This window comes from Somniosus microcephalus, chromosome 17 (assembly GCF_052327205.1).
Source record: "Somniosus microcephalus isolate GS21.2 chromosome 17, FLI_Smic_1.0, whole genome shotgun sequence".
In the NCBI taxonomy this organism is placed as follows: Eukaryota; Metazoa; Chordata; class Chondrichthyes; order Squaliformes; family Somniosidae; genus Somniosus; species Somniosus microcephalus.
In genome coordinates, this window is record NC_141003.1 from 88,370,357 (window position 1) to 88,394,629 (window position 24,273).

The 24,273-nt window shown below is 45.4% G+C and overlaps 1 protein-coding gene across 1 annotated transcript in view; it reads right to left on the reverse strand.

Annotated features, from left to right (window-relative positions):
* The window catches only part of LOC147105918 (metabotropic glutamate receptor 3-like), a 189,926-nt gene that overhangs the window by 12,701 nt on the left and 152,952 nt on the right, over nucleotides 1–24,273 (reverse strand). Inside the window, exon 5 of the mRNA XM_086010837.1 lies at nucleotides 3,038–4,104. Coding sequence (XP_085866963.1) covers nucleotides 3,038–4,104 — 1,067 coding nt within the window. The remainder of the gene's footprint in view (nucleotides 1–3,037; nucleotides 4,105–24,273) is intronic.

The window sequence follows — 24,273 nt, forward strand, 5'->3', positions numbered from 1 at the left end:
CCGTGGGGGTTGGAAACTCAGGGCCAATATGTCTGTCTTGTCATACAAACTGTGTCTTCTGGACGTGCCCTCCACTCTTGCAGTCGGCTGAGTGTTTATACATTAGTGCGAAGTGGCCGGAACAAAGCATAAAACTGTTTCATTTCCCACTGAACAAACAGCACAAGAGTTCTGTTCAGACTCACTTAACTCAATCAGTACAACCTATCTTCATGGCATAACACCAAATAATGAATGCACTACACTCCCCCACATCAGTTGGCCATCTTGCTTGATAAAATAACTTCTAACTATTCTCCTGTATCCAAACGTTCTAGGAACACAGGAACAGGAGGAGGCCATTCAGCCCCTCGAGCCTGTTCCGCCATTCAGTGAGATCATGGCTGATCTGCGACCTAACTCCATATACTCGCCTTTGCCCCATATCCCTTAATACCTTTGGTTAACAGAAAGCTATCAAGCTAAGATTTACAATTAACAATTGATTTAGCATCAATTGCCGTTTGAGGAAGAGAGTTCCAAACTTCTACCACCCTTTGTGTGTAGAAGTGTTTCCTAATTTCACTCCTGAAAGGTCTGGCTGTAATTTTTAGACTCTGCCCCCTAGTCCTAGACTCCCCAACCAGCGGAAATAGTTTCTCTCTCTCTACCCTCTCTTTTCTGAGTCTGGCTGAAGACCTACCCTATCTACATTCTGTTTTAAAAACCCGACTGTCAGTGAATCTTTTGGTCTCAGAGTGCTCAGCAAAGAGACTTCCCAACACAACGGGCGGGAGGTTTTTATTGATCACAAAGACAAGCTAACAATTACTTAACTGTTTTTGGTCTTTGGGGAAACAACTTCGATGCCTAACTCATTAACATTTAATGACCTTTCTTCTCAGTGTTTTATAAACTTGTATGAATACACGTTGCTTTTCTGTGGAAATAAATGGCCAAAAATCCTGAAACATGACAATATTTTTGAGTAATCACAAAAATGGCGTTTGAAATGTCTCAGATCAAAAGAAGCTCCGGCTTCAAATCTGCTTTCCTCTAACCTTGCATTTCAGTTTTGGGAAATCACTGGGTGAGAGGGGTTGGAATTCCATCTGTTGATGATTTTAGCAGAAAATATTGGTGTGAGTCTAAGATGAGAAAACGAACTCTCACTACAATGATTGGCTGAATGAATCTTCCTCCCCTGGAATTCAGCCCATTAAAAACAGGAAGTACAAAAGGATGCTGTGGTAAGTTTCTATGGCAAGTTTCTGTATTGTTGTGGAAGTGTATTTGGTCACAGTTTGTGAGAGAGAGGAATGTGCCTGGACCAAAATTATACATTTTCTGCAAAACTCTGGGGTCTATTTAAAATAAATCAGAAGTTTTTATAAAATTTTAGAAATGCTTGTAGATCTTTGCTCCGGACAGAATGAATTCTGCCTCTCACAAATACCACAAGATTATTCCAGTGTCTTGAATTCACCTTTTTTTTACTCTCTCCATTTCCCTTTATCCACCCCCATCATCTTAATCTGACAATCAGTCTCTTGAACCTTATCTGACCTTTTGCTCCCCACTGTTCCGACTCAATCACTTCCTGATTTGACAAGCCTTACAGGTAACTGACCCCTCGTTTCTACAGACTTAAATTGAGTCAGGTGCAATTCTGCTGTAAACGGTGCAATTTCGGGACAGCAACTTCCCCCCCCCTCCTTATCTTGTCATTTGCACACAGGCACCACTGTGGGTTGGCGCAGCTTCTGCCAGCTCCCAATTCCATTGAAATTTAGCGTTTACTTCAGAACGGATGTAATTCTGGCGTATCTGATTTAACCCTGAATCCCAGCCTGCTATGCCAGAAACGCACCACTTCCCCCCACCCCCACCCCCCTCCCCCAGCCCCCAGAAAATTGGGGAATTTCAGGCTCAGAATGTGTTTTCTTAATTTTCCCAACAATTTTCACTCTTGCTCTCTTCATGTTGCTGACTCCTGTTTGGGTACAGTCCCACAGGCACTGGGAGCCCCCACCATCACCTCCCCCCCCCGCCGAGTACCTCATCCAAATGGCCATCCTTCATGTGTCAGCCTACACAGTGTCGGGCTATTTGTGCTCTTCACAGCTAAGCCCACCCCACCCCACACCCCACGCCGACACCCAGACATGTGCACTCTCCCGCTGGGGCAAAGGATAGCATCAGAGGTGGGAACTCAGGTTGATTTTTCCCTTCAGTGCTTCCAAGGTACAGAACTCAACCTTAGAGCGCCTACGACCGAACAGCCACTCTATCCGTTCTGAGGTGAAATTCAACTGCTGCAAAGGTTTCAGACTTTAGCTTATGGTGGCGGTGAGGAAAAATTGCTGGAAATACATGAACGGAATAGTAGATTTTGGAAACACGAAAATAAAACGATGTGTTGTAAAAGATATTAGGGAAAGTTTCAGGAATGAAACGCTCTGTGCCATCAGCTATTCTCCACGGTCTACAGACGGAAAAGCCAAAGGTTAATATTTTTTGGACATGCTAAATGATGCAGGACAGTAAAGACAGCGTTGCCATCTCTTGGTGAGTTATTTCAATGGATTGCACTATGTTCAGTTTAATGTTCCAGGTGTACATTAACCTTGTATGCAAAGGCGAGTTGAACAAAACATGTTGCATGTGACCGGACTCGTAAATAAGATGACTGACTAAAGCAATACTGTCTACAGAAGGAGCAATACTGGGGCTTGAGACTAATTGGCATCTATTATTGGAGATAAAAAGCCAACGGCAAATGCCAAAAATCTGAAATTAAAACTGAAAATGCTGGTAATGCATGGCAGGCCAGTCAGTGTCTGAAAGAGAAAGATCTTGGTGGGGCCTGAAACATTGGCCAGCCTTTCTCCTTCAGACGCCAACCTCCCCGCTGTGCTTTTCCAGCACTTTTGTTTTATTGAAACATCTATTGCGATATTGCCAGTACTTATACCGAGACTGGAAATACCATTCTCACTGCTACAACACTTTCGGATCTTAAAACTTGATGACAACATAGAAAAAATTCATCACTTACCCTATAATCGCTGGAAGTCACATAAAATATCGGCAGAAAGGCAAGCCAGATGATACATGTTGTGTACATGGTGAACCCAATAAATTTTGCTTCATTGAAGTTTTCTGGACATTTTCTTGTCTTAAAGGCATAGACAGTACACAGGATCACCAGCAGCACATCATATGTTAAAGACATTAACATGCTGGAGTCTTTTACATTACATTTTAGAATGACTGTATCTCTTTTCTCAGGAACAGTGTACCTCCTAGTACCAGGGGCCTCCAGCAGGAGCCACACTGACACGATGATAATCTGAACTGAGATGAGACTCAGACAGATGAAGACTTGAGAACTGGGGCTGATGAACCTCGGTCTCTGGGTCCCTTCCTTCACACCATTAAATATCCTAGCAATACGGTTGGTCTTGGTAAGCAGTGCGGAGTAGCACACGGCGAAGGATGTGCCAAGTCCCAATCGGCGCAAGGTGCATATAGCGGGCGAGGGTTTTGCGATGAAGAAAAATGTCATACAGTAGGAAAAGAAGACCCCAAACAGCAAAATGTAGCAGAGTTCACGTCCTGAAGCTTTGATAAGAGGCGTGTTGTTGTGCTTTACAAAGACAGTGGCAACCATCAGTGTAGTGACAATCCCAGCACAGGAGATAGTAATTGGTCCGACAGCCCAGGCATCTCCCCATCTGATGTACTCCTCTGGTAGATCATAGCATCCTGTGAGCTCCTCATTGGGCCATCTGCCTGGACCACAGTCCTTGCACGTAAACTCATCCTCCAGGTAGGCATAGGGGTCACACGGGACACAGATCCAGCAGCAGACGTCTCCAGGCTGCATGTTCTTGATCTCATTCCTGGCACATGGATCGCTGCACTGTGATGTGGGAATGTAATGCTTGGGCCAGTGAATCAGGGCTGTGTTCAGAGACAAATACTTAGCCCACTGGCCAACCTTGATGTAGGTGTATTTGCCCGCAATTTTCTGAAAGTTAAACACGTTGTAACGACCAATACCATCTCCAGTTTCATCAAATTTGACTTCGCTGTCCAAATCACCAGGAGGACGGAATGGGGCTGAAAAAAAAGAGAAAGATGACATTAAAAGTGTCTTCAACCAAAGTGATAATCCTATAGACAGCACTTATTCATAAAATACTATACAGTGATGAAACTACACGCACATATGTACAAAAAGAAACAAAGTCCAAATTGCCTTCTGGCCATGTTTGGAATGATTTACTCATACGATCCCCTCCACACCAGATACAAGGCCTTATTCCACCCTGAGTTCGCTGGTACTTAGGTAACTAGGTTTCATTCTATGTCATTCTTAAACAGTCAATGTATCCATCATCTGATTTTTCTGACTTTTCATGTCAAAATCTCTTCTCGCTCCCAACTCTGATACCCAGCTGGAAGCAGGAATGAACTGGTGAAATTAGGAATTCAATTCACCCAAAGGGTGGTAGAAGTTTGGAACTCTCTTCCGCAAACGGCAATTGATGCTCGATCAATTGTGAATTTCAAATCAGAGATTGATAGATTTTTGTTAACCAAAGGTATTAAGGGATATGGGCCAAAGGCGGGTAGATGGGGTTAGGTCGCAGATCAGCCATGATCTCATTGAATGGCGGAACAGGCTCGAGGGGCTGAATGACCTCCTCCTGTTCCTGTGTTCCTAGGTGCAAATTTGCCTCCTACTGTTCCAATGTTCCTCGAGGGGCTGAATGGCCTCCTCCTGTTCCTAGGTGCGAATTTGCCTCCTACTATTTTTCAGAAAATTGCAGGAGAATTCTCTTGCGCAGGGTCGCCCTAGTTCCGCCTTTAATTTGCTCCCCCCTGAGCTTCCCTGGGCTTCTGCAGCACTCCTGCGATCTGCCCGCAGAGTCAGCACAAGTTGAAGTGAGAGCCAGTGGGGAAGCAAGGCCGGGTTTGCTGGATTTGGATGCTGGCGGACTTGGGATAACTTACACACAGTTCAATGAGGTGCAGTAGCTGTCCACGATCAGCGGCTCAAGGCAGAGTGAGCAATTCCTGAAACAGAAGAGGCTGGTGATCTTTGAATTCACATTTCTTTAAGGTAGAAAATGATGTTTCCGCCACCTCCAGCATGATCCCATCATTAAACACATCTTCCCCTCCCCTCCCCTTTCAGCATTCCGAAGGGACTGCTCCCTCTGCGACACCCTGGTCCACTCCTCTATCACCCCCAACAGCCCTTCCCCTTCGCCTGGCACCCTCCCGTGCAAGTGCAGGAGATGCAACACCTGTCCTTTCACCTCCTCCCTTCCCACTGTCCAGGGCCCCAAACACCCCTTCCAGGTGAAACAGCGATTTACTTGTACTTCTTGCAGTTTAGTATACTGTATTCGCTGCTCACGCTGCGGTCTCCTCTACATTGGGGAGACCAAACGCAGATTGGATGACGTAAGCTCGAGGAACAGCCCCTCATCTTTCAATTAGGCACTTTACAGCCTTCTGGGCTCAACATCGAGTTCAACAATTTCAGACCAGAACCTCTGCCCCCATTTTTTCAGTCGGCAGCTGTTGATGATTCTGCCATTCTCTATTTACACCTCTTCTAGACCCATCTTTTGTTTCTTTGCTTGTCCCATTACCATCTCCTTTTGCCTTGTACAAATATAACTTTTGTCATTTAATCTCACCTGCCTTCCACCCTATCACTGACCTTCCCTTTTGTTCTTTCCTCCCCTCCCTCACTTGCTTAAAAACCTGTTACATCTCTAACTTTTTCCAGTTCTGATGAAAGGTCATCGACCTGAAACATTAAGGGGGAGAAACTGGGTGAGTAGCGCCACCTGTTAGCGCCTAAAGAGGCAGGCAGTGGCTGTAGCGCCACTGGCTACGTCTCCCGCGATATTCAGGAGGGGCGCTAATGGTGGCGCTAGCCTGTTGCGCTGCGCCGCCACCGATGATGTCATCGGTGTGCGCAGCGCCCCATTCGTGCCCCGTTCGCGATATTTGGTAGCGAACGCCGCAGTTGCGCCGCTCGCTACCCGCGCCCGGTTCACGGGGCCTTACTGTGCTGGCAGCGGCGCAAGTTAAGGTGGAGGTGCGGGGCGGCCGCCTTTTTCGGCGGCTGCCTGCGAGCACCTCCGTCCCCGGCCTCCTAACCGCCCCCCCGCGGCATTGCCGGCTGTTTCCCGAGAGCCCGGCACTTCTCCTTGGTGCCGGGCTCATTTGCCGGCAATCGCGAGCGGGGATCGCGCTGTTGCAGGCCCCTCCCCATTAACAGTGGGAGGAAGGCCTGCAGTACCGCAGCGTGTGGCGCTGCGGCACGTTGCGCTGCGATAATCAGTTTCAGCGCCCTAAGAGGGACGCGGAGCGCCTCGAGCCTCGCCCCGTGTCCCTCGAGGGGCACTGAAACTGAATTTCTGGTGATCGGTATTACTCCGATCGCTGCACTAAAACTTGCGCTCAGGCGACTTTTGCGCCACTTTGGCGCCCCAACCCAATTTCTAGGCCTAACTCTGTTTCTCTCTCCACAGGTGCTGCCTAACCTGCTGAGTATTTCCAGCATTTTCTGTTTCTATTTGTTACGATTGACACCTGCTTTTGGTTGGCCTTTACCCTGGTAAAGATGTGTAAGCAAATAAGAACATAAGAAATAGGAGCAGGAGTAGGCCATTCGGCCCCTCGAGTCTGCTCCGCCATTCAATGAGATCTCCACTTTCCTGAACTATCCCCATATCCCTTGATTCCCTTAATATTCAAAAATCTATCTATCTCAGCCTTGAATATACTCAATGACTGAGCCTCCACAGCCCTCTGGGGTAGAGAATTCCAAAGATTCACCACCCTCTGAGTGAAGAAATTTCTCCTCATCTCAGTCCTAAATGGCCGACCCTTTATAAATGGTAACAAAGTGCTGATTTTCCCCTTTTATGTCCATAATATCATACAGTATTTTCCCTAAATGGAACAAGGTTAGGAAAAATAGGCTTTCTATAGCTATGTTCATAAATAGTGAATACATGTGTTTGAGAGATGAAAGTTGGAAGCTTGTATAACTAACAAAGCTCAGGCTGTAGTGGAGAGAATGTCACTGCAGTAACAATAGGTGGCGCTGTGGCCTCACTGTATTGAACACAAAATCATATGATAGCAACTGTTTACTGTGACTCTTTGAAAAATACTTTCCAAAATATTAATATGCAATCAGGAGTAATATGACAGTTGTGCAAGTACAGAATAGCTCCCAAAGATCTGAAACCCAAAATGTTCTGAAATCGGGTGATTTGGAAAATCAGACTTCTAGCCTGCCCCTTTCAGAAAAACAGAATTGAAAATGGCCAGTGGAATATTTGCAATTTTTTGTCCATTTATCATATGCGCCATGCCATATTGGCAGTAAAGCTCAAAAGCATCTCTTTATTTCATATTCCCTGTGTTAACCTGGAACTTCTAGTGCCGATTTTAACCCTACTTACTCAGCAGAAACCGGGTGGGCGGGCAGTTAAAATCGTCCTGGGCTCTCGCCTGTCCGAAATCTGCCATGATCGCAACATCTGCAATTTTAACCTGCTCCCCTGAGCAGGCAGCAAGGACGGGCGCCCGGAGCCAACAGGGTCCTTCTTTCATGGTGCGGTCCGATGACATCATTGAGACCCGACTGTAATTTTAACTCAGGCCTGAGCGGGGAATCCGCCTGGAGTTAAAATCGGGGCCGAACAGCAATTTATTTGTTGACTGCAATCTGTTGTTTTCTGCAGTGAGTCTTGTGGGTACAGGTGTATCTATTTCACTATCATCCACTGAGTATGAAATCCAATGCATCTATTTCCCTAATGGAGAGAGTCTTTGCGGGGTATTGCCAAACTGTTGAATGTAATGATACTTTAGTCTGTTTTGTTAGATTAACTCCAGACAGTTACCATCAGGCCAATTGTGAACCACTTCTTTACTCCACTGGTATTATTTATATTATTATCAGTAACTTAAGCCATCCAATCAGATGCTGGTTGACATTACACAAATTTACCACATTACTATTGTAAATAAATCCCTTCACCTGTATAAATACTTTGTCCTATGACACTGGTGGCAATAAAGGCATCTGAGAAACAGAGACTCAATGAGATAGATTTCTTTTACACTTGCTGAAGACAGAGAAAGAGAAGGAAGCAAAGTCACTCAATTGTTGCGGGTGACTATAACAAGGCAACCGCTTTCATTGTTAGAAAAAGAAATCATTACTTAAAATCATTACTGTGGCAAGAAGACCAACAACCTTAAAGAGTTGCAAGTCTAAAAGGAAAATGCAACAGAGAGATTAGAATGACACATCCACTTACTACAAAAGGCCATCAAGAAAATCACAGACAGGATCAAAGGAGATCATTGGGCAGATTGTCGGGGTGAGGTTTGACAGTGTCACTACCTCCTCTCAGGCTGCTGTGGAGTCGGGTAAGTCAGTGAAATACCTCCCCGCCCTTGTGATCAAAAACAGATAATCTCTTGGCAAGGTCTATAGAATGCTGCAAAGGCTTAATAATTATTGGAGATTGTTAGACTTTATTTTAATTGATTTTATCTGGCTCAAGTGGTATTTTTAAATTCACTGCTGGTGCTGGCTTATTGCTAAGCTGCAGTGGTGAATGTGTCTTGCTGGTAACGCTGCCTATTCAAACCTGCTAGTTTTCCAATTATGCTAATTGAGTACTCACAGACAATGGGAAACCCCATCTGACATCAGTGGATAGCGATAAAGTGTATTCCGATGAATTTCTGTCCATTGATTTCAAAAGATGATTTCGATTTTTAGAGGTGATACAGTAAGATTTGCATTTCTATAGCGCCTTTCACAACCACCAGACTTCCCAAAGCCCATTACAGCCAATGAAGTACTTTTTTGAAGTGTAGTCACTGTTGTAATGTAGGAAACGCAAGCTCCCACAAACAGCAATGTGATAATGACCAGATATTGGCCCAGAAATTCGGGTCCCAATGTGTGAGTACGCACAGGGTACTCACCCGTAGGCCCAACGAAAGTGCCGGTTTCGTGCATGCACTGCGCATGTGCGGGAAACCGGCACTTCCGTTCCCCTGAAAGAAGGGGTTCAGAGGTGGAACGCGTGCGCCGGAGAGGCAGCGCGTGCGCATCGAACTTACGTTTTTTTTGCAGGTTTCTCCGGGAAGTCTCCAGGAGTTACACTTTTAAAAAGCAGGCGCAAGGCCTGCTTTTAACAAGGTAAGTGGTGAATTAATTAAAATTAAAACATTTTTTCCACAGGTTTATTATTTTTAAATACTTTAAAGAAAGGTAAGTTTATTTTTAGCCCCGTTAGAAAATGTAATTAATTTTTTCATAAATTTTAATTATTGTTTAAAATAGTTATTTCATGTAATTTATAGTTATTTTAAAAATGTGATTTAAAAAAAAATTTATTTGAAGTTTGTAGAATTCGCAAAATTGAACATTGTCCTATAAGGGTCTATTGGCAGAAAAGGCCTTAATTTTAAAGACTGTTTTAAAAGAAGCCCAGAAAAAGGGACACACAAAATGGCCGCCGGACCCGGTGACCAGCTTTTGGGACACTTTAAAATGGTTCCTGCAGTCCCCAGACAGCTTTTGTGGATTCAGCCCACGGTAGGTTCTGGAAGGCAGTTTCAGGGAAAACGAAACCAGACAGAGCCCCATACATATAGATTGGATGCAGATCCGAGCAGATCGGCCTTTGATAAAGGCCATCTAAATGTTTACCCAGACAAAGGGGAACAGATTCAAGTTCGAAGAGGGACATTAAAGACAATACAGGGTCGTTCCAGACCAGAGATGGCAGTTACCGGCCATCCCGAAGATACTTTAAAAACAAAGACTACCCCGCTGTGTTACAAGCCCGCCAAAAGTTAAACAAAGACTAACCTTGATTTGGCGGGAGATAAGGGCCTCTTTGAGAAGTATAATTGGGAACCTGGTATAGCTATCGGCGCGCTTCTTAGCCTTGGGAAGGCTTGACATCGGAGAAGGTGGTTCGAAGAAGAAGAAGACGAGACCCGGGGTAGTCATCGGGAGATCATCGACAAAAACCCCGGGCCGTTGACGAGAAGAGAGGACGAAACGCCCCACAGCGTCGTGTGTAGGAGCACGGAGAAAAATGAGCTGCGGGCGAAATGATGGTCAGCGCGTCTTGCTGAAGAGAAGGAGCCATCAGCTTGAGCAGCCCGCTGCGCCTACAGCCCACTGACCACGTGGAGACAGGACGCCTGAGAGGACCAAAATGCAGACTTCAAAACCTCTATGTTTCTAACTGGGATTGGTGAGCATGTTTCTGGCCCCTCGTAATCTAATCTAGCTAGGCTTAGGGGGTGGGCATTTTGGGTATAATTTAACAATGAGTTGTTGTCCCTCGATGTTCCGTGTGTTTCCCTATTTCAGGATGAACCTTGTAAAGCGTAATATGCCTGTAGATATGTTGGTTAGTATTGTATTATGATTTGTTTTTCCCTCCCATGTACCTTATTGGCTTATATTTAATTTTTCCTCCATGCAATAAAATTTCATTTCGTCTCATTAAACTTGGTCTATAGAGTATTCTCTACATTGCAGTTCCTGCCTCAAAGTCCAGTGTATAGAACCTAAGGGGTGAGTGGGTCGAACCACTCAAGGTTTTACTGTGCAAGAGAGAGAGGCCTCTAGAGAGAGAGAGAGAGAGAGACCTCGTCGATCGAAAACCCCTTACAAGTTTTAGTGATGTTTTGGGGCTTATAGTATTTATAGGTTTGATAGCTCTTCCTGTCAAACTTATGAATGAAGCATTCCCTGCTACCATTGGCTTCCCATGGCCCACGTGGGGACGCTTCGAACTAACTGCGCCCCTGGGATACGCAAGCACTGTGCGCCGGCAGTTGGAGGAGGCCCAGGATCGGAATCCCAAGCGGGCCCACAGCTCAACGGCCGGTGCGCTAGGTAAGTGCAGGTCGGGGGCTTGCACCCGCGGGAAGCCTCCAACCCGAATTTCTGGGCCAATCTGTTTTAGTGATGTTGATTGAGGGATAAATATTGGCAGGGCACCGGGGAGAACTCCCCTGCTCTTCGAAATAGTGCAATGGGATCTTTTACGTCCACCTGAGAGAGCTAACGGGGCCTCGGTTTAACGTCTCATCCAAAAGACAGCACCTCCGACAGTGCAGCACTCCCTCAGCACTGCACTGGAGAGTCAGCCTAGAGTTTTGTGCTCAAGTCTCTGGAGTAGGACTTGAACCCACAACCTTCTGACTCAGAGGCGAGAGTGCTGCCCACTGAGCCACGGCTGACACTATAACAACATGTATATTGGCACCAAAGCACGTTAACAGAAACAAAATTCAGCGCGTGCTTGCAAAACTACTCCCCTGCTTTACTCCACTTATTTCTTTGATAAAGGAAAACTGATGAGGGTCTTTTACTGTCCGTCATATCTGGCATGAAGACCCAAACACTGCGACACTGACATTACTCAATGACAACATTTATATAGCCAATTCCAGATTCTGAATTGAATGACTGGGACCAATTTCTAAAGTCCAATCCCATTAACTCCTGCAAAACATAGGGCACACCGTTTAACGTTAACAATCATTGAGCTTGTGTTCCGAGAGCAAAGGCAACCAATCACTTTTTGAAGTGACAAAAACACAGTCACCTAATTTGAACAATTTTTCATATACACTAAAAAATGAAACATCACCAATTTCACGATTTGTGACCCCAGGTTATTCCTGTAAAGACCCACAGGGTTTCTGTGGCGCAGGAGCCATTGAAAAGGCATTCATTTCCTTTTGGTGGAAACGGGGATTTTCTGACAAAGGACTGTCAAAGAAGACTGCCTTTCCCCTGCTGCTACAATGAAAGCAAAGTACTGCGGATGCTGGAAATCTGACATAAAAGCAGAGTTAACGCTTCAGGTCGATGACCTTCAGAATTGTTCTGACGAAGGGTCATCGACCTGAAACTTTGACTCTGTTTCTCTCTCCACACAGGCTGCCTGACCCGCTGAGTATCTCCAGCGTTTGCTGTTTCTTTTTTCTACTGCTATTGGATTGAGCGTCTGTGTGAAAACTGCAGTGCTCACACTTTAAAAATAACTTGGAAAAAGAACAGTGCGGCAACAGTCCTCGGCCATGTTAGATACTGCCTCTGCCAGGCAGGTGATTTGATTACAATGCCCCTCTAATGAGAATCCTGATGGAGCCTGATGAAAGAAGTGTTTGCACTTACTGACATGTCTCTTCTCCCATTCATACCAGTTATCCCAGCTGTTAATAAAATTTAAGATAACTTGACTGTAATGTGCCTCGTTCACTACATCTTCAGAGGCAAGCTCAAGACTCGCCAATATTTTTTCTTCCCAATTTATTCCCCTCCACAGCTTCAAGTAACATCAAATGCAGCCAGTGTCTGTGCAGCATGAATTCAGACTCCATCTGGAATGTGTGAATATTTGTTGCAAATTTAACCCTTCACTAATCTATTTTTAAAAATTCATTCACAGGGATGTGGGCGTCGCTGGCAAGGCCGGCATTTATTGCCCATCCCTAATTGCCCTTAACTGAGTGTCTTACTGCATTTCAGAGGGCTGTTAAGAGTCAACCACATTGCTGTGGGTCTGGAGTCACATATAGGCCAGACCGGGTAAGGGCTGCAGATGTCCTTCCCTGAAGGACATTAGTGAACCAGATGGGTTTTATGCAACAATCCGGTCATTTCATGGTCACCATTACTGATGGTAGCTTTTTATTCCAGATTAATTTATTAACTGATTTGAAATTCCACAGCTGCTGCGGTGGGATTATGAACTCATGTTCCACTCTCCCCCCCCCCCCCCCCCCCCGATCATTAGTCCAGGCCTCTGGATTACTAGTTCAGTAACATAACCACTATGCTACCGGTCCTGTACTAATCTAGTCTGTTCATTGTGTTAGGATTTGATTGACCTCTTACTCCTGCCATGGTCAAGTAGGCTGTCGGCAGTCACTGTCTAGGCTCACACTGAAGAATGTCGGTGAGGTGCTGGAGGGCATGCCGCATTGCTTATGGTTCTGTGAATGCAGAGTGAGCACCTTAAATAGAGGAGGGGAGAAGATTGGCCATCAAAAACCCAAATTGGCCATTATTTAAAAAAAAGCTGCAAGACTACTGCAAGTTAGGAATTGCTCTCTCGGTTCTGAACTGTGCAGATTCTCAATTTTCTTTCTCAATAGCATTCAGCTTTAGAAATTTCTGGAAGATCAGCAAGAGAAATTATGGCACAGAAGGAGGCCATTCGGCCCATCGTGTCTACGCCGGTCGAAAAAGAGCTCTCCAGCCTAATCACACTTTCCAGCACTTGGTCCGTAGCCCTGTGGGTTATGACGCTTCAAGTGCATATCCAAGTACTTTTTAAATGTGACGAGGGTTTCTGCCTCTACCACCCTTTCAGGCAGTGAGTTCCAGACCCCCACCACCCTCTGGGTGAAGGCAGTTCTCCTCAGCTCCCCTCTAATCCTTCCACCAATTACTTTAAATCTATGTTTCTATGAATCTTCTGTGAAAACATAGGAACAGGGGTAGGCCATTTAGCCCCTCGAGCCTGTTCCACTCGGAATAGCAATGCCTTCTCCTTCCAAATTTTGTCGGTGAGTTTGTTCAATAGGATTTTGTTAGCTTCAGAAATTTAGCCAGCATAAAGATGTCTTTAGGTCTTCAGCGGTAGCGATGCTTATTTTGCTTGGCAGCCGCTTAACTCGCTAAGTGATGATTGAGGATTTTAGTACAGTACAGTACTGGGCTGCAGGAAACTGCGGAATATTAAACAGAACATTGAATTATCCGGTGCTGGTTCACTGATGCGGCTGTGTCCAAATTTTGAAGATCTAGAAGTTGCTCTTCTGTGTATAATCAGCCAATGAGATGAATTACCTTACATTACAATTCAAGTCTGAAAAATTATCATCTGCTTGTGTAGTTTGAAATTAAAATTATATTTCAATTATTGTCTTGGTTTGTACATGGTTTTCAGTTTCCCATGCAGGAGAATGAAGTGTACAGCTGAGCGGTTCATGGGGGAAGGGACGGAGCTGAGCATCGAGGGCCTTTCACTAGTTTACTGTTCCTCTGCCTAAAGTGAGCAGAACACTGCTGAGGTGTGTAAAAGTGCTTCGAAGGCAGCACAGTAAATAGTTTAAGAGCCCAGGTGATAGTTGGTGCAGCAGATTATGATGGTTAGCTTCTGATGTGCCTACTCTCAAAGGAAAATCCCATTCCGCTGATGGACCAGCAACATGGTGAGTATTTCTTCACCCTCCTTTGTAAATCCACAGGTGAAACACTAGTTAATTATCTGCCACTTTTTTTTTAATTTTCTGCTATAAGATTGCAGAGGTCATTATTTATTTACCCTTATTTACCCATGACCTTGACCATAAACACTTTAGTGTTGATTAGGATATTTTTAGTTGGTACGTTTGCCTATCTCCTGTAAATATTTTCCATTGCTTTAATGGCCAACTTCTCCATCCAATTATTTTGGGTTAGGTCCTCGTCTATCCCGCTAAAATTTGCTCTTTTTCAGTCCAACATGTTTGCTTTTGACTCAACTTTTAAAAATCTAATCTGACTATGAATCTAATTACGTTATGATCACTGGCCTCTAAATGTCGTCCTACCTTTAGGTCTCAGTTTGTTAGCTGGAGCTAGGTCCAGTACCACACCCTTCGTGGTTGGATGTGTAACATAGTGGCCTGGATCGTGCATTGAGAATAACAACGAGGCTAACAGCGCTCACCGTTATTGCGGAGTAAATCGGACAGCAACTTCCGGAGTACGCACACGCGCAGTTAAATGCGGAAATCAGGAAGTTGCGGTCCAAGTTACCCTGATCCGCCACAAGCTGCACTATAACAGAACCTCGCCGATAGATTCAGCATTGAAATCAATGTAGGGCGTGAAGTTGGGGTTCTTACCCACTAGTTACCCATTAAACATGCCAGAAAAAGTTAGAGCTGGTGCATTCTGGTGTAAGTGAACTTTTAATGGTGTGAGCAGTCATAATTAATGCCAAATAACCTCTCTGGCCCAGAAAATGTAATTTTACAAGTGTGGAGTCTCATTCCTTCAGAATTTAATTAGTGTTGGAGCTTTAAAAAAATTAAAATAATTTTTTTTAAAAATTTACTGTCTCCTTTATCACGCTCTCTTAATCCCATCTTTCTTTCCCAATCTTTATTTCACTTTCTATGCGTGATTTAAGTCTAATTTATAATTCCTGCTTTATACTTCCTGGTTTAGACTCTGCGGGCTGGATTTTACCAGTCCTGAGGAGTCGGGTTTGGAGGCGGGACTGCTGGGAAATAAAAAAAAAATGGGAGTGGGTCCCAAACCCGCTCCCAACCCGCCTCCAACCAATCTTCCCAAGAATTGGGTACCCGATTTGCGCAGGGACCTGACTCCTAGCAGCGGGAAGAGGATTATAGCCACTTAACTGCCTGTTAAAAGAGGCTTTTTTCCATTTTGAGCCTTCTGCTGCGGGCTTCCCGACGTCAGGGAACCCCGCCAGGTTAAGTGAGGCGTGCTGTGGGTCTGTTGTGCTGTTGGTGTGTTTGGATGACAGCTGCAGAATTGGTGTGAAGGCTGCAAAGTGACAATGGTGAGTATCAGAGGTAAGGAAAAGTTATGAAAGTAATGTTTAATGTGGTTAGAGGTTTCTGCAGGTGACAAGCTGTGAAGTGTTTGTGTAGCTTCATCTCATCGGGAGAAGTGACAGATGGCTTCTGCAATCTCAGCTGCAGCTGCCATCTGTTTTATCCTAAGGAGAGAGTAATTGGAGAGCCTGGGTGCAAGGGCTCACCTTTGGACAGTGATTGTCCGTGTTTGACAGCACCTCAATGCTGTCAAACACTGACAATTCATCTGTCAAACAAGTGTGATGCATATGCCTTTAAGAAAACTGGCAGATGAAGCGTCATCAACTGACGTCATCTGACACCGGCTTTCTCTTAATTGACTGGCAAGCCCGCAGGGCGAGCTTAACAAGGCCAATCAGGGCAAAATAGTGTCAGTCCATCAGACATCGCTGGGGGCGGGACTAGAACCCGGATGGCAGCAGTCCCGCCCCCAACTCGTCTCGTTGAGTAAAATCCAGCCCTGCGTGTCTCAGTGAGGATTCTTCAATCTGATTGGTTGAAGAGCCTTGCTGTTGCTTGACCTGCTCACAGACGCCACAGATCCCCCGTAGGGGGCGCCACACTGGATCAGATGCCCGAAGACAGCAAGTCTCCACTCAAAAGCCCGCGAAAACTCTGCAGGCAGCTGTCAGCGTAGTAAATGACAAGCGCCATTCCTTCGCCGCTGACCGCAAATCCCGGGCCAGAGACTTCGTAAACAGGCCTGCGCGCATTTTAGGAATGTTTTCCTATTTTCACAGCCATTGCTAGTGTTATTCCAGGTGAGCTCCAAAGTCCTCCGTTAGTGCTGTCCGAGTACATCTGCAAACCTCGCGGAATTGTTTACAGATCTTTCCTCCTGTTTATTTCGCAATCTTTAGTGGCCTATCCAATATTGTTGTGGTCCCCTTATTATTTCCAAATTCAATCAAGAGAAACAGTCTGAAGACCAACTTTGAGCATCACCCTTGTTGCTAATCCTGCACTCATGTCTTTAGTAACGATGCTCTTCCTTTTTTGCTCTGGAAGTTTTACAGTATTGAGGCATTTAATTTCTATCTATTCCGCGGGGTGATCAGAAACTGTACTGCACTGCAGTTTACTGACATGGCAGTTAATCTCCACTAGAATGCAAATTAATTCACTCCTAAAAACATAATATCTGATGGAATACGGCCAAAGAAATGAAAATGACATTATCTACTCTCAAAGGCCTCAAAGTCATAATATTTACTAGATGGAATTTCCTCATTGCTGAAGAGGTCCCTGGAATTACAGCTGGAGGATTCAATGAATCTACTTTGTCTCCTGTTTCTTTACCTACATTATTGTATCTACAGCTGCTGCCGTGACCATGGTCAGATAATGCTCCCTAAACCAAGGATGAATTCTGGGACCTTGCTCGGTACCACACTGCGGGTAAATTTACACATCAGGAGAACTATATTAACCCTTCCTGATTAATTCATTGGATAATCTTTATTTATTCACGGGGTGTGAGCATCACTGGCAAGGCCAGTATTTATTGCCCATCCCTAGTTGCCCCTTGAGAAGGTGGGATTCTCACTGTTCAGCTGCTTTGTTGAACCGCTGCAGTCCTTGTGGTGAATGTACTCCCACAGTGCTGATTTTGCCGTAGCCAGTTTGGTACAATTGAGTGTCTCGCTGGGCCATGTCAGAGGGGCAGTTAGGAGTCACATATAGGCCCAGACCAGGTAAGGATGGCTAGGACCCCAGCTATTCACAATATATATTAATGATCTAGACGAGGGAACTAGATGTAATATCTCCAAGTTTGCAGACGACCCAAAGCTGGGTGGGCGTGTGTGCTGTGAGGAGGATGCAGAGAAACTCCAGTACGATTCGGACAGGTTGGGTGATTGGGCAGATGCATGGCAGATGCAGTATAATGTGGATAAATGCGAGGTTATCCACTTTGGTGTCAAAAACAGGAAGGCAGATTATTATCTGAACGGCAATAGATTGGGAAAAGGGGAAGTGCAACGAGACCTGGGTGTCCTTGTGCACCAGTCACTGAAGGTAAGCATGCAGGTGCAGCAGGTGGTTAACAAGACAAATGGTACGTTGGCCTTCGTAGCGAGAGGATTCGAGTATAGGAACAAGGATGTCCTGCTGCAGTTGTACAAGGCCTTGGTGAGACCACACCTTGAGTATTGTGTGCAGTTTTGGTCACCTTATCTGAGGAAGGATGTTCTTGCCATGGAGGGAGTGCAGCGAAGATTCACCAGACTGATACCTGGAATGGCAGGAATGACATATGAAGAGAGATTGGGTCGATTAGGCTTATATTCGCTAGAGGTTAGAAGAATGAGAGGGGATCTCATTGAAACTTATAAAATTCTAACAGGACTAGACACAGGAAGGATGTTCCCGATGGCAGGGGAGTCCAGAACCAGGGATCACAGTCTAAAGATAAGGGGTAAGCCATTTAGGACTGAGATGAGGAGGAATTTCTTCACCCAGAGAGTGGTGAACCTGTGGAATTCTTTACCACAGAAGACAGTTGAGGCCAATTCATTAAGTATATTCAAGAAGGAGTTAAATATATTTCTTAAGGCTAAGGGGATATGGGGAGAAAGGGTACTGAATTTGGATGATCAGCCATGATCTCATTAAATAGCAGAACAGGCTCAATGGGCCGAATGGCCTACTCCTGCTCCTATGTTTCCTTCCCTAAAGGGCATTAGTGAACCAGATGGGTTTGTACAACAATCCAGTAGTTTCACGGTCACCATTACTGATAATAGCTTTTTATTACAGATTTATTTAATTGAATTTAAATTCCCCAGCTGCTGTGGTGAAGATTTAGAACTCATGTCTCTCAGATCAATAGTCCAGGCCTCTGGATTACTCGTCCAGTAACGTTACCACTATGCTACCATTCCCCATAGAGTTCCTTGATGTATTGTTTATACATAGTCAGGAAATAACATCGTCCAAATTGGCATTTATTACGAGAGTTAACGTCCACAAGCTGTATTCATTTGCCCCATGAAAATGATTGCTACACTCTTTGATTTTACTAATGGTGGATGGATGACCTGTACAGTAGCTATATAGTTCCCTCGAGTATCATAATCCCCATGTCATAATGTTTGAGTAACAATTTTATGTCAACATATATAACGCAAAAGTCCTATTTCAGCATTCTCTGTCCATGTTAATGCCAACACTTGCCTGTTATACTGTGACTGCAGCCTCTGGTTAAGTTGTGGTGCTGTGACACAAGGATGTAGTTTCATGCCTCCAACCAGTAGGTGGCACTATGGCAGGCGTTGCCCTTTCCTGTCAGCCATTTTGTTTTACCTAATTTTTTGACATTTTTGTCGTGCTTTCACCCTGATTTTTGGGCAACTCAGGACCCAGGAGGGGGCTTGCCCAGCCCTTACACCCCCACCCCTCCCTAGACTCCAGCCACATCCCCTTCAGCCCATTGTGTAAAGGGCTCAAATCAACAATTTAAAAAAATTCCATTCTTTGGAGCTCCAGGCAGCTTGCCAAGCCTGGAGTGCTCCTTGTGGAGGCTTAATTCTGCCCACCTGAAGGTTGGTATGCTTCATCTCACTGGGCACACTGAACCCCCAGTACTATGCCGAGCCCTGAATGAGCCACCCCGCCCCAGCATTTGCCTTGTAAAGGAAAGGTGAAAGTCCGCTCCTTTATAAAGCAAGCTAGAAGGTCCTGGAAGTGGTGGAGACTTGGTGCAACCAGGTTCCTGCCATTTTCCAGTGGGTTCTGCCTGTCTCCCGCTGGAGTTAGAGCGAGACCCCTGAGGAAATTCGGGACCATCCTGTCTGTACGCACTTTCTGGCCACAAAATCTTACTTCCCGTTGTCATGTTTTTGCCACAATTTTGCGACAGCTGTTTTCCATTATACTATGTCCACCTTTGTAATATAAACTGCTGAAGTAAATTTGTCACACTGTAATTATAGCCTTCTGCCAGTGGTGGCACTGCAATGCGTTAGTGGGATACTGTAAGGATCGGTGCTTGGGCCCCAGCTAGTCACAATCTATATCAATGATTTGGATGAGGGGACTAAATGTAACATTTCCAAATTTGCTGATGATACAAAGCTAGGTGGCAGTGTCAGTTGTGAAGAGGATGTGAAGAGGCTTCAAGAGGATCTCGACAGGCTCAGTGAGTGGGCGAGAACGTGGCAGCTGGAATATAATGTGGATAAATGTGAAGTTATCCACTTTGGTAGAAAAAACAGAAAGGCAGAGTATTTCCTAAATGGTGAAAGATTAGGGACTGCAGATGCTCAAAGGGACCTGGGTGTCCTTGTACACGAGTCACTGAAAGTGAATGTGCAGGAGCAGCAAGCCATTAGGAAGGCAAATGGTATGCTGGCCTTCATTACAAGAGGATTTGAGTACAGGAGTAAAGAAGCCTTACTCCAATTATATAGGGCCTTGGTGAGACCACACCTGGAGTACTGTGTACAATTTGAATCTCCTTACCTAAGGAAGGATATACTTGCCACAGAGGGAGTGCAACGAAGGTTCACGAGATTGATTCCTGGGATGGCGGGACTGTCGTATGAGAAGAGATTGAGTAAACTAGGCCTGTATTCTCTTGAATTCAGAAGAATGAGAGGGGATCTCATTGAAGCATACAAAATTATTACAGGGCTTGATAGGGTGGATGCTGGGAGAATGTTTCCCTTGGCTGGGGAGTCTAGAACCAGGGGCCACAGCCTCAGGATAAAGGGTAGGCCATTCAGGACTGAGATGAGAAGAAATTTCTTCACACAGAGAGTGGTGAATCTTTGGAGATCTTTGGCTGTGGAGGCTCAGTCATTGGGTATATTCAAACCAGAAGTCGATAGATTTCTGACTAGTAAGGGCATCAAGGGGTATGGCGATAGGGCCGGTGAATGGAGTTGAGGCAGAAGATCAGCCATGATCTCATTGAATGGCGGAGCAGGCTCGAAGGGCTGAATGGCCGACTCCTGCTCCTATTTCTTATGTTCTTATGTTTTGCATCTCCCAGCTCCGCAGCCTGTCCTGCAGACGAACTCTCATGCTTCAACCAACTGCTTCCCAAATTGCTGTACATTTTGCTATTTAGCTTTAATTAATAATTTAAATTCAAAGTATTATATAAAGATAAGGACAGAATATCTATCTTTACAATGGGGACTGAATTACATCTGCGTGCCCTGACCCAATCATCCCCCGCCTTCAGCCCCACTTCACCTAAAGACTGCACTTAGTCTGAGGAACATAGGAACATGAGGAGGCCATTCAGCCCCTCGAGCCTACCCCGCCATTCAATGAGATCATGGCTGATCTATGACCTGACTCCATCTACCCGCCTTTGGCCCATATCCCTTAATAACTGTGGTTAACAGAACGCTATCAATCTCAGATTTAAAATTAACAATTGATCCAGCATCAATTGCAGTTTACGGAAGAGAATTCCAAACTTCTACCACCCTTTGTGTGTCGAAGTGTTTCCTAATTTCACTCCTGAAAGGTCTGGCTCTAATTTTTAGACTATGCCCCCTAGTCCTAGAATCCCCAACCAGCGGAAATAGCTTCTCTCTATCTACCCTATCTGTTCCCCTTAGTATCCTGAAAACTTCGATCAAATTTCCCCCTAATCTTCTAAATTCTAGAATACAACCCTAGTTTGTGTAATCGCTCCTTGTAATTTAACCCTTGGAGTCCGGTTCTGGTAAACCTACGCTGCACTCCCTCCAAGGCCAATATATCCTTCCTAAGGTGTGGTGCCCAGAACTGCTCCCAGTGCTCCAGGTGTGGTCTAACTAGGGCTTTGTCTTGACTTCCACTGTGCAATTCCTTGGGAAATTGACTAAAGAAAGAGCTTGCATTTATATAGCACCTTCCACTTCCTCTAGACACCCCAAAGTACTTCACGGTTTATTATTTGCTTTTGTTTTGTGGGATAAACATGTCAGCCAATTAACACACAGCAATGTCCCACAAACAACAATGGGTAAATGACCAGTTTCATGGACATCTCGATTAAAGGATAATGATTGGGCAGGCCACCAGGCACGGCAAGCGAGCCCCAGGTGGGCAGAGGAAACGCTTCAAGGACACCCTCAAAGCCTCCTTGAAAAAGTGCAACATCCCCACTGACACCTGGGAATCCGTGGCCCAAGACCGCACAAAGTGGAGGAGAAGCATCCGGGAAGGCGCCGAACACCTCGAGTCTCTTCGCCGGGAGCAAGCGGAAGCCAAGCGCAGGCAGCGCAAGGAGCGCACGTCAACCTACGCACCCCACCCACCGGCCCTTCAACCACCGTCTGCCCCACCTGTGACAGAGACTGCAGGTCCCGCATTGGACTCATCAGTCACCTGAGAACTCATTTTTAATGTGGAAGCAAGTCCTCCTCGGTTCAGAGGGACTGCCTAAGAAGAAGAAGGAGAACTCCCCTCGTCTGCTTCAAATAGACCACCCGGGCAGGCAGACAGAGCCTTGGTTGAATGTCTCATGTGAGAACCAGCACCTCCAACAATACAGTCCTGTCCTGAAGTGTCAGCCTGGATTACATTCTCAGATCTCTGGAGTGGAGTTTGAACTCACACATTTCAAAGGTAAGAGTGCTGTCACTCGGCCATGCTGATACCAGCGACTTTTTAAATTCCTGTCCTGATATTATTTAAGTGAATTCCTGGCTGGGTATTGCTCAGATCTACTGGTAATATGGTAAGTGTGCGCACATTCCCTGTCAGCCACCTTACATTTCCTGCTTCACACTTCTCTGCCACATTTAATTATAGGCAAACATATTCCAGTCAAACTTCTTACAGCTCACAGGTTCAAATTTGTTCAAACAATCTTTATTACAAAAAGAGGAAGAAAGGAAGAAAGCCAGTCCTTTGAAATGTTCGGAGAAACTGCCCACCATCTCTGGCACAAATCACCCAGACAGAAGAGGAGCAGAGCCAGACATTCCGTCCTGGGTTCTGACCCACCAGCTGAAGAGCAGTGCAACTCTGACTGACCACACCCTGGGCAGGCACTTCAGACAGCGCCACATATGCAAAACAACCTTTTTAAAAAAGAAAGCGAGTGCGAAAGCCGGTCACCCAGAGTCCGAATTTTACAAGCTGCTCCAACAGCCTTCTGATTGACCGTAGCAGTTCATAACAACCTTAACATGAGGAAAAAACCTTTTTAACGTGACGAGTGGTGAGGATTTGGAATGCGCTGCCTGATAGGGCGGTGAATACAGATTCAATAGCAGCCTTCAAAAGGGAATTGGATAAATATTTGGAGGAGAAAAAATTGCAGGGATCTGGGGAAAGAGCGGGGGAGTGGGACTGACTGGATTGCTCTTCGAAATAGACTTGATGGGCCGAATGGCCTCCTTCTGTGTTGTGCTATTCTGTGATTCTCTGATTTAAGTAATCTATTTGGAGCAGTGGTCAAGTTTAACAGCTAAACGTCACAACTGTTCCCCAGATCCTACACTACTAATTAACAATGCCATGGGAGATTCAGTACTGTGGATATACAGAAAGCTCAGATATTGTATTTCATTAGAGATTTGTGCCAGGAATTTGGAGACTCAATGCTTAGACTATTTCATCACTTAAATTTGACTTTATGTTGTGTAATAATCAATTCTTTATTAACTATTGGTCTGTACAATGTCAATTTAAAACAAATTCATTAAATAAATCTATGATTTAAGAACCGATTTTTTTTTTGCTGTGCAGTTTATCAGGATTATGCAACAGCTACAGACTTCCATTGTTTCTCAATAATTCTTTTTGATTGGTGAAATTAATTAAATAAAACAGATTTTTCTTTTAGCAGCAGCCTAATCGCATTGAATTTTATAGAGAGCCGATTATCTGATGGCAGCTGCAAAGTGCTGGGACTGTTGTCTGAGCAGGCACTGGAGACATCTGCTCCCGGCTACGCTGGCCTTAACCCATAATGTCAGGTCAACGCATTAACAAGACTCGATGGCATCCTAGTGCATTGTGCATGACGCTCTTCAGGTGCCAGAGAAATGGCGTGCGGTGGGAAGCACCGGCAGCATTTTCTGGGGAGGGGGAGGCCACAAGGGCAGGTGGCACGGCAGCATAAGGTTCGCGGGTGGTTGGGGGGGGGGAGCGGCCAGCCTGGGAAATTTTATTTAATATACTTGGGCCTCTCCACCACCTTAAACATTCACTCCCTCCACCACCGGCGCACCGTGGCTGCAGTGTGTACCATCTACAAGATGCACTGCAGCAACTCGCCAAGGCTTCTTCGGCAGCACCTCCCAAACCCGTGACCTCTTCCACCTAGAAGGACAAGGGCAGCAGGCACATGGGAACACCACCACCTCCAAGTTCCCCTCCAAGTCACACACCATCCTGATTTGGAAATATATCGGCCGTTCCTTCATCGTCGTTGGGTCAAAATCCTGGAACTCCCTCCCTAACAGCACTGTGGGAGCACCTTCACCACACGGACTGGAGCGGTTCAAGAAGGCAGCTCACCACCACCTTCTCAAGGGCAATTAGGGATGGGCAATAAATGCTGGCTTTGCCCAGTGACGCCCACATCCCGAGAATGAATTTTTTAAAAATGTGGTGTGTGGCTGCAGT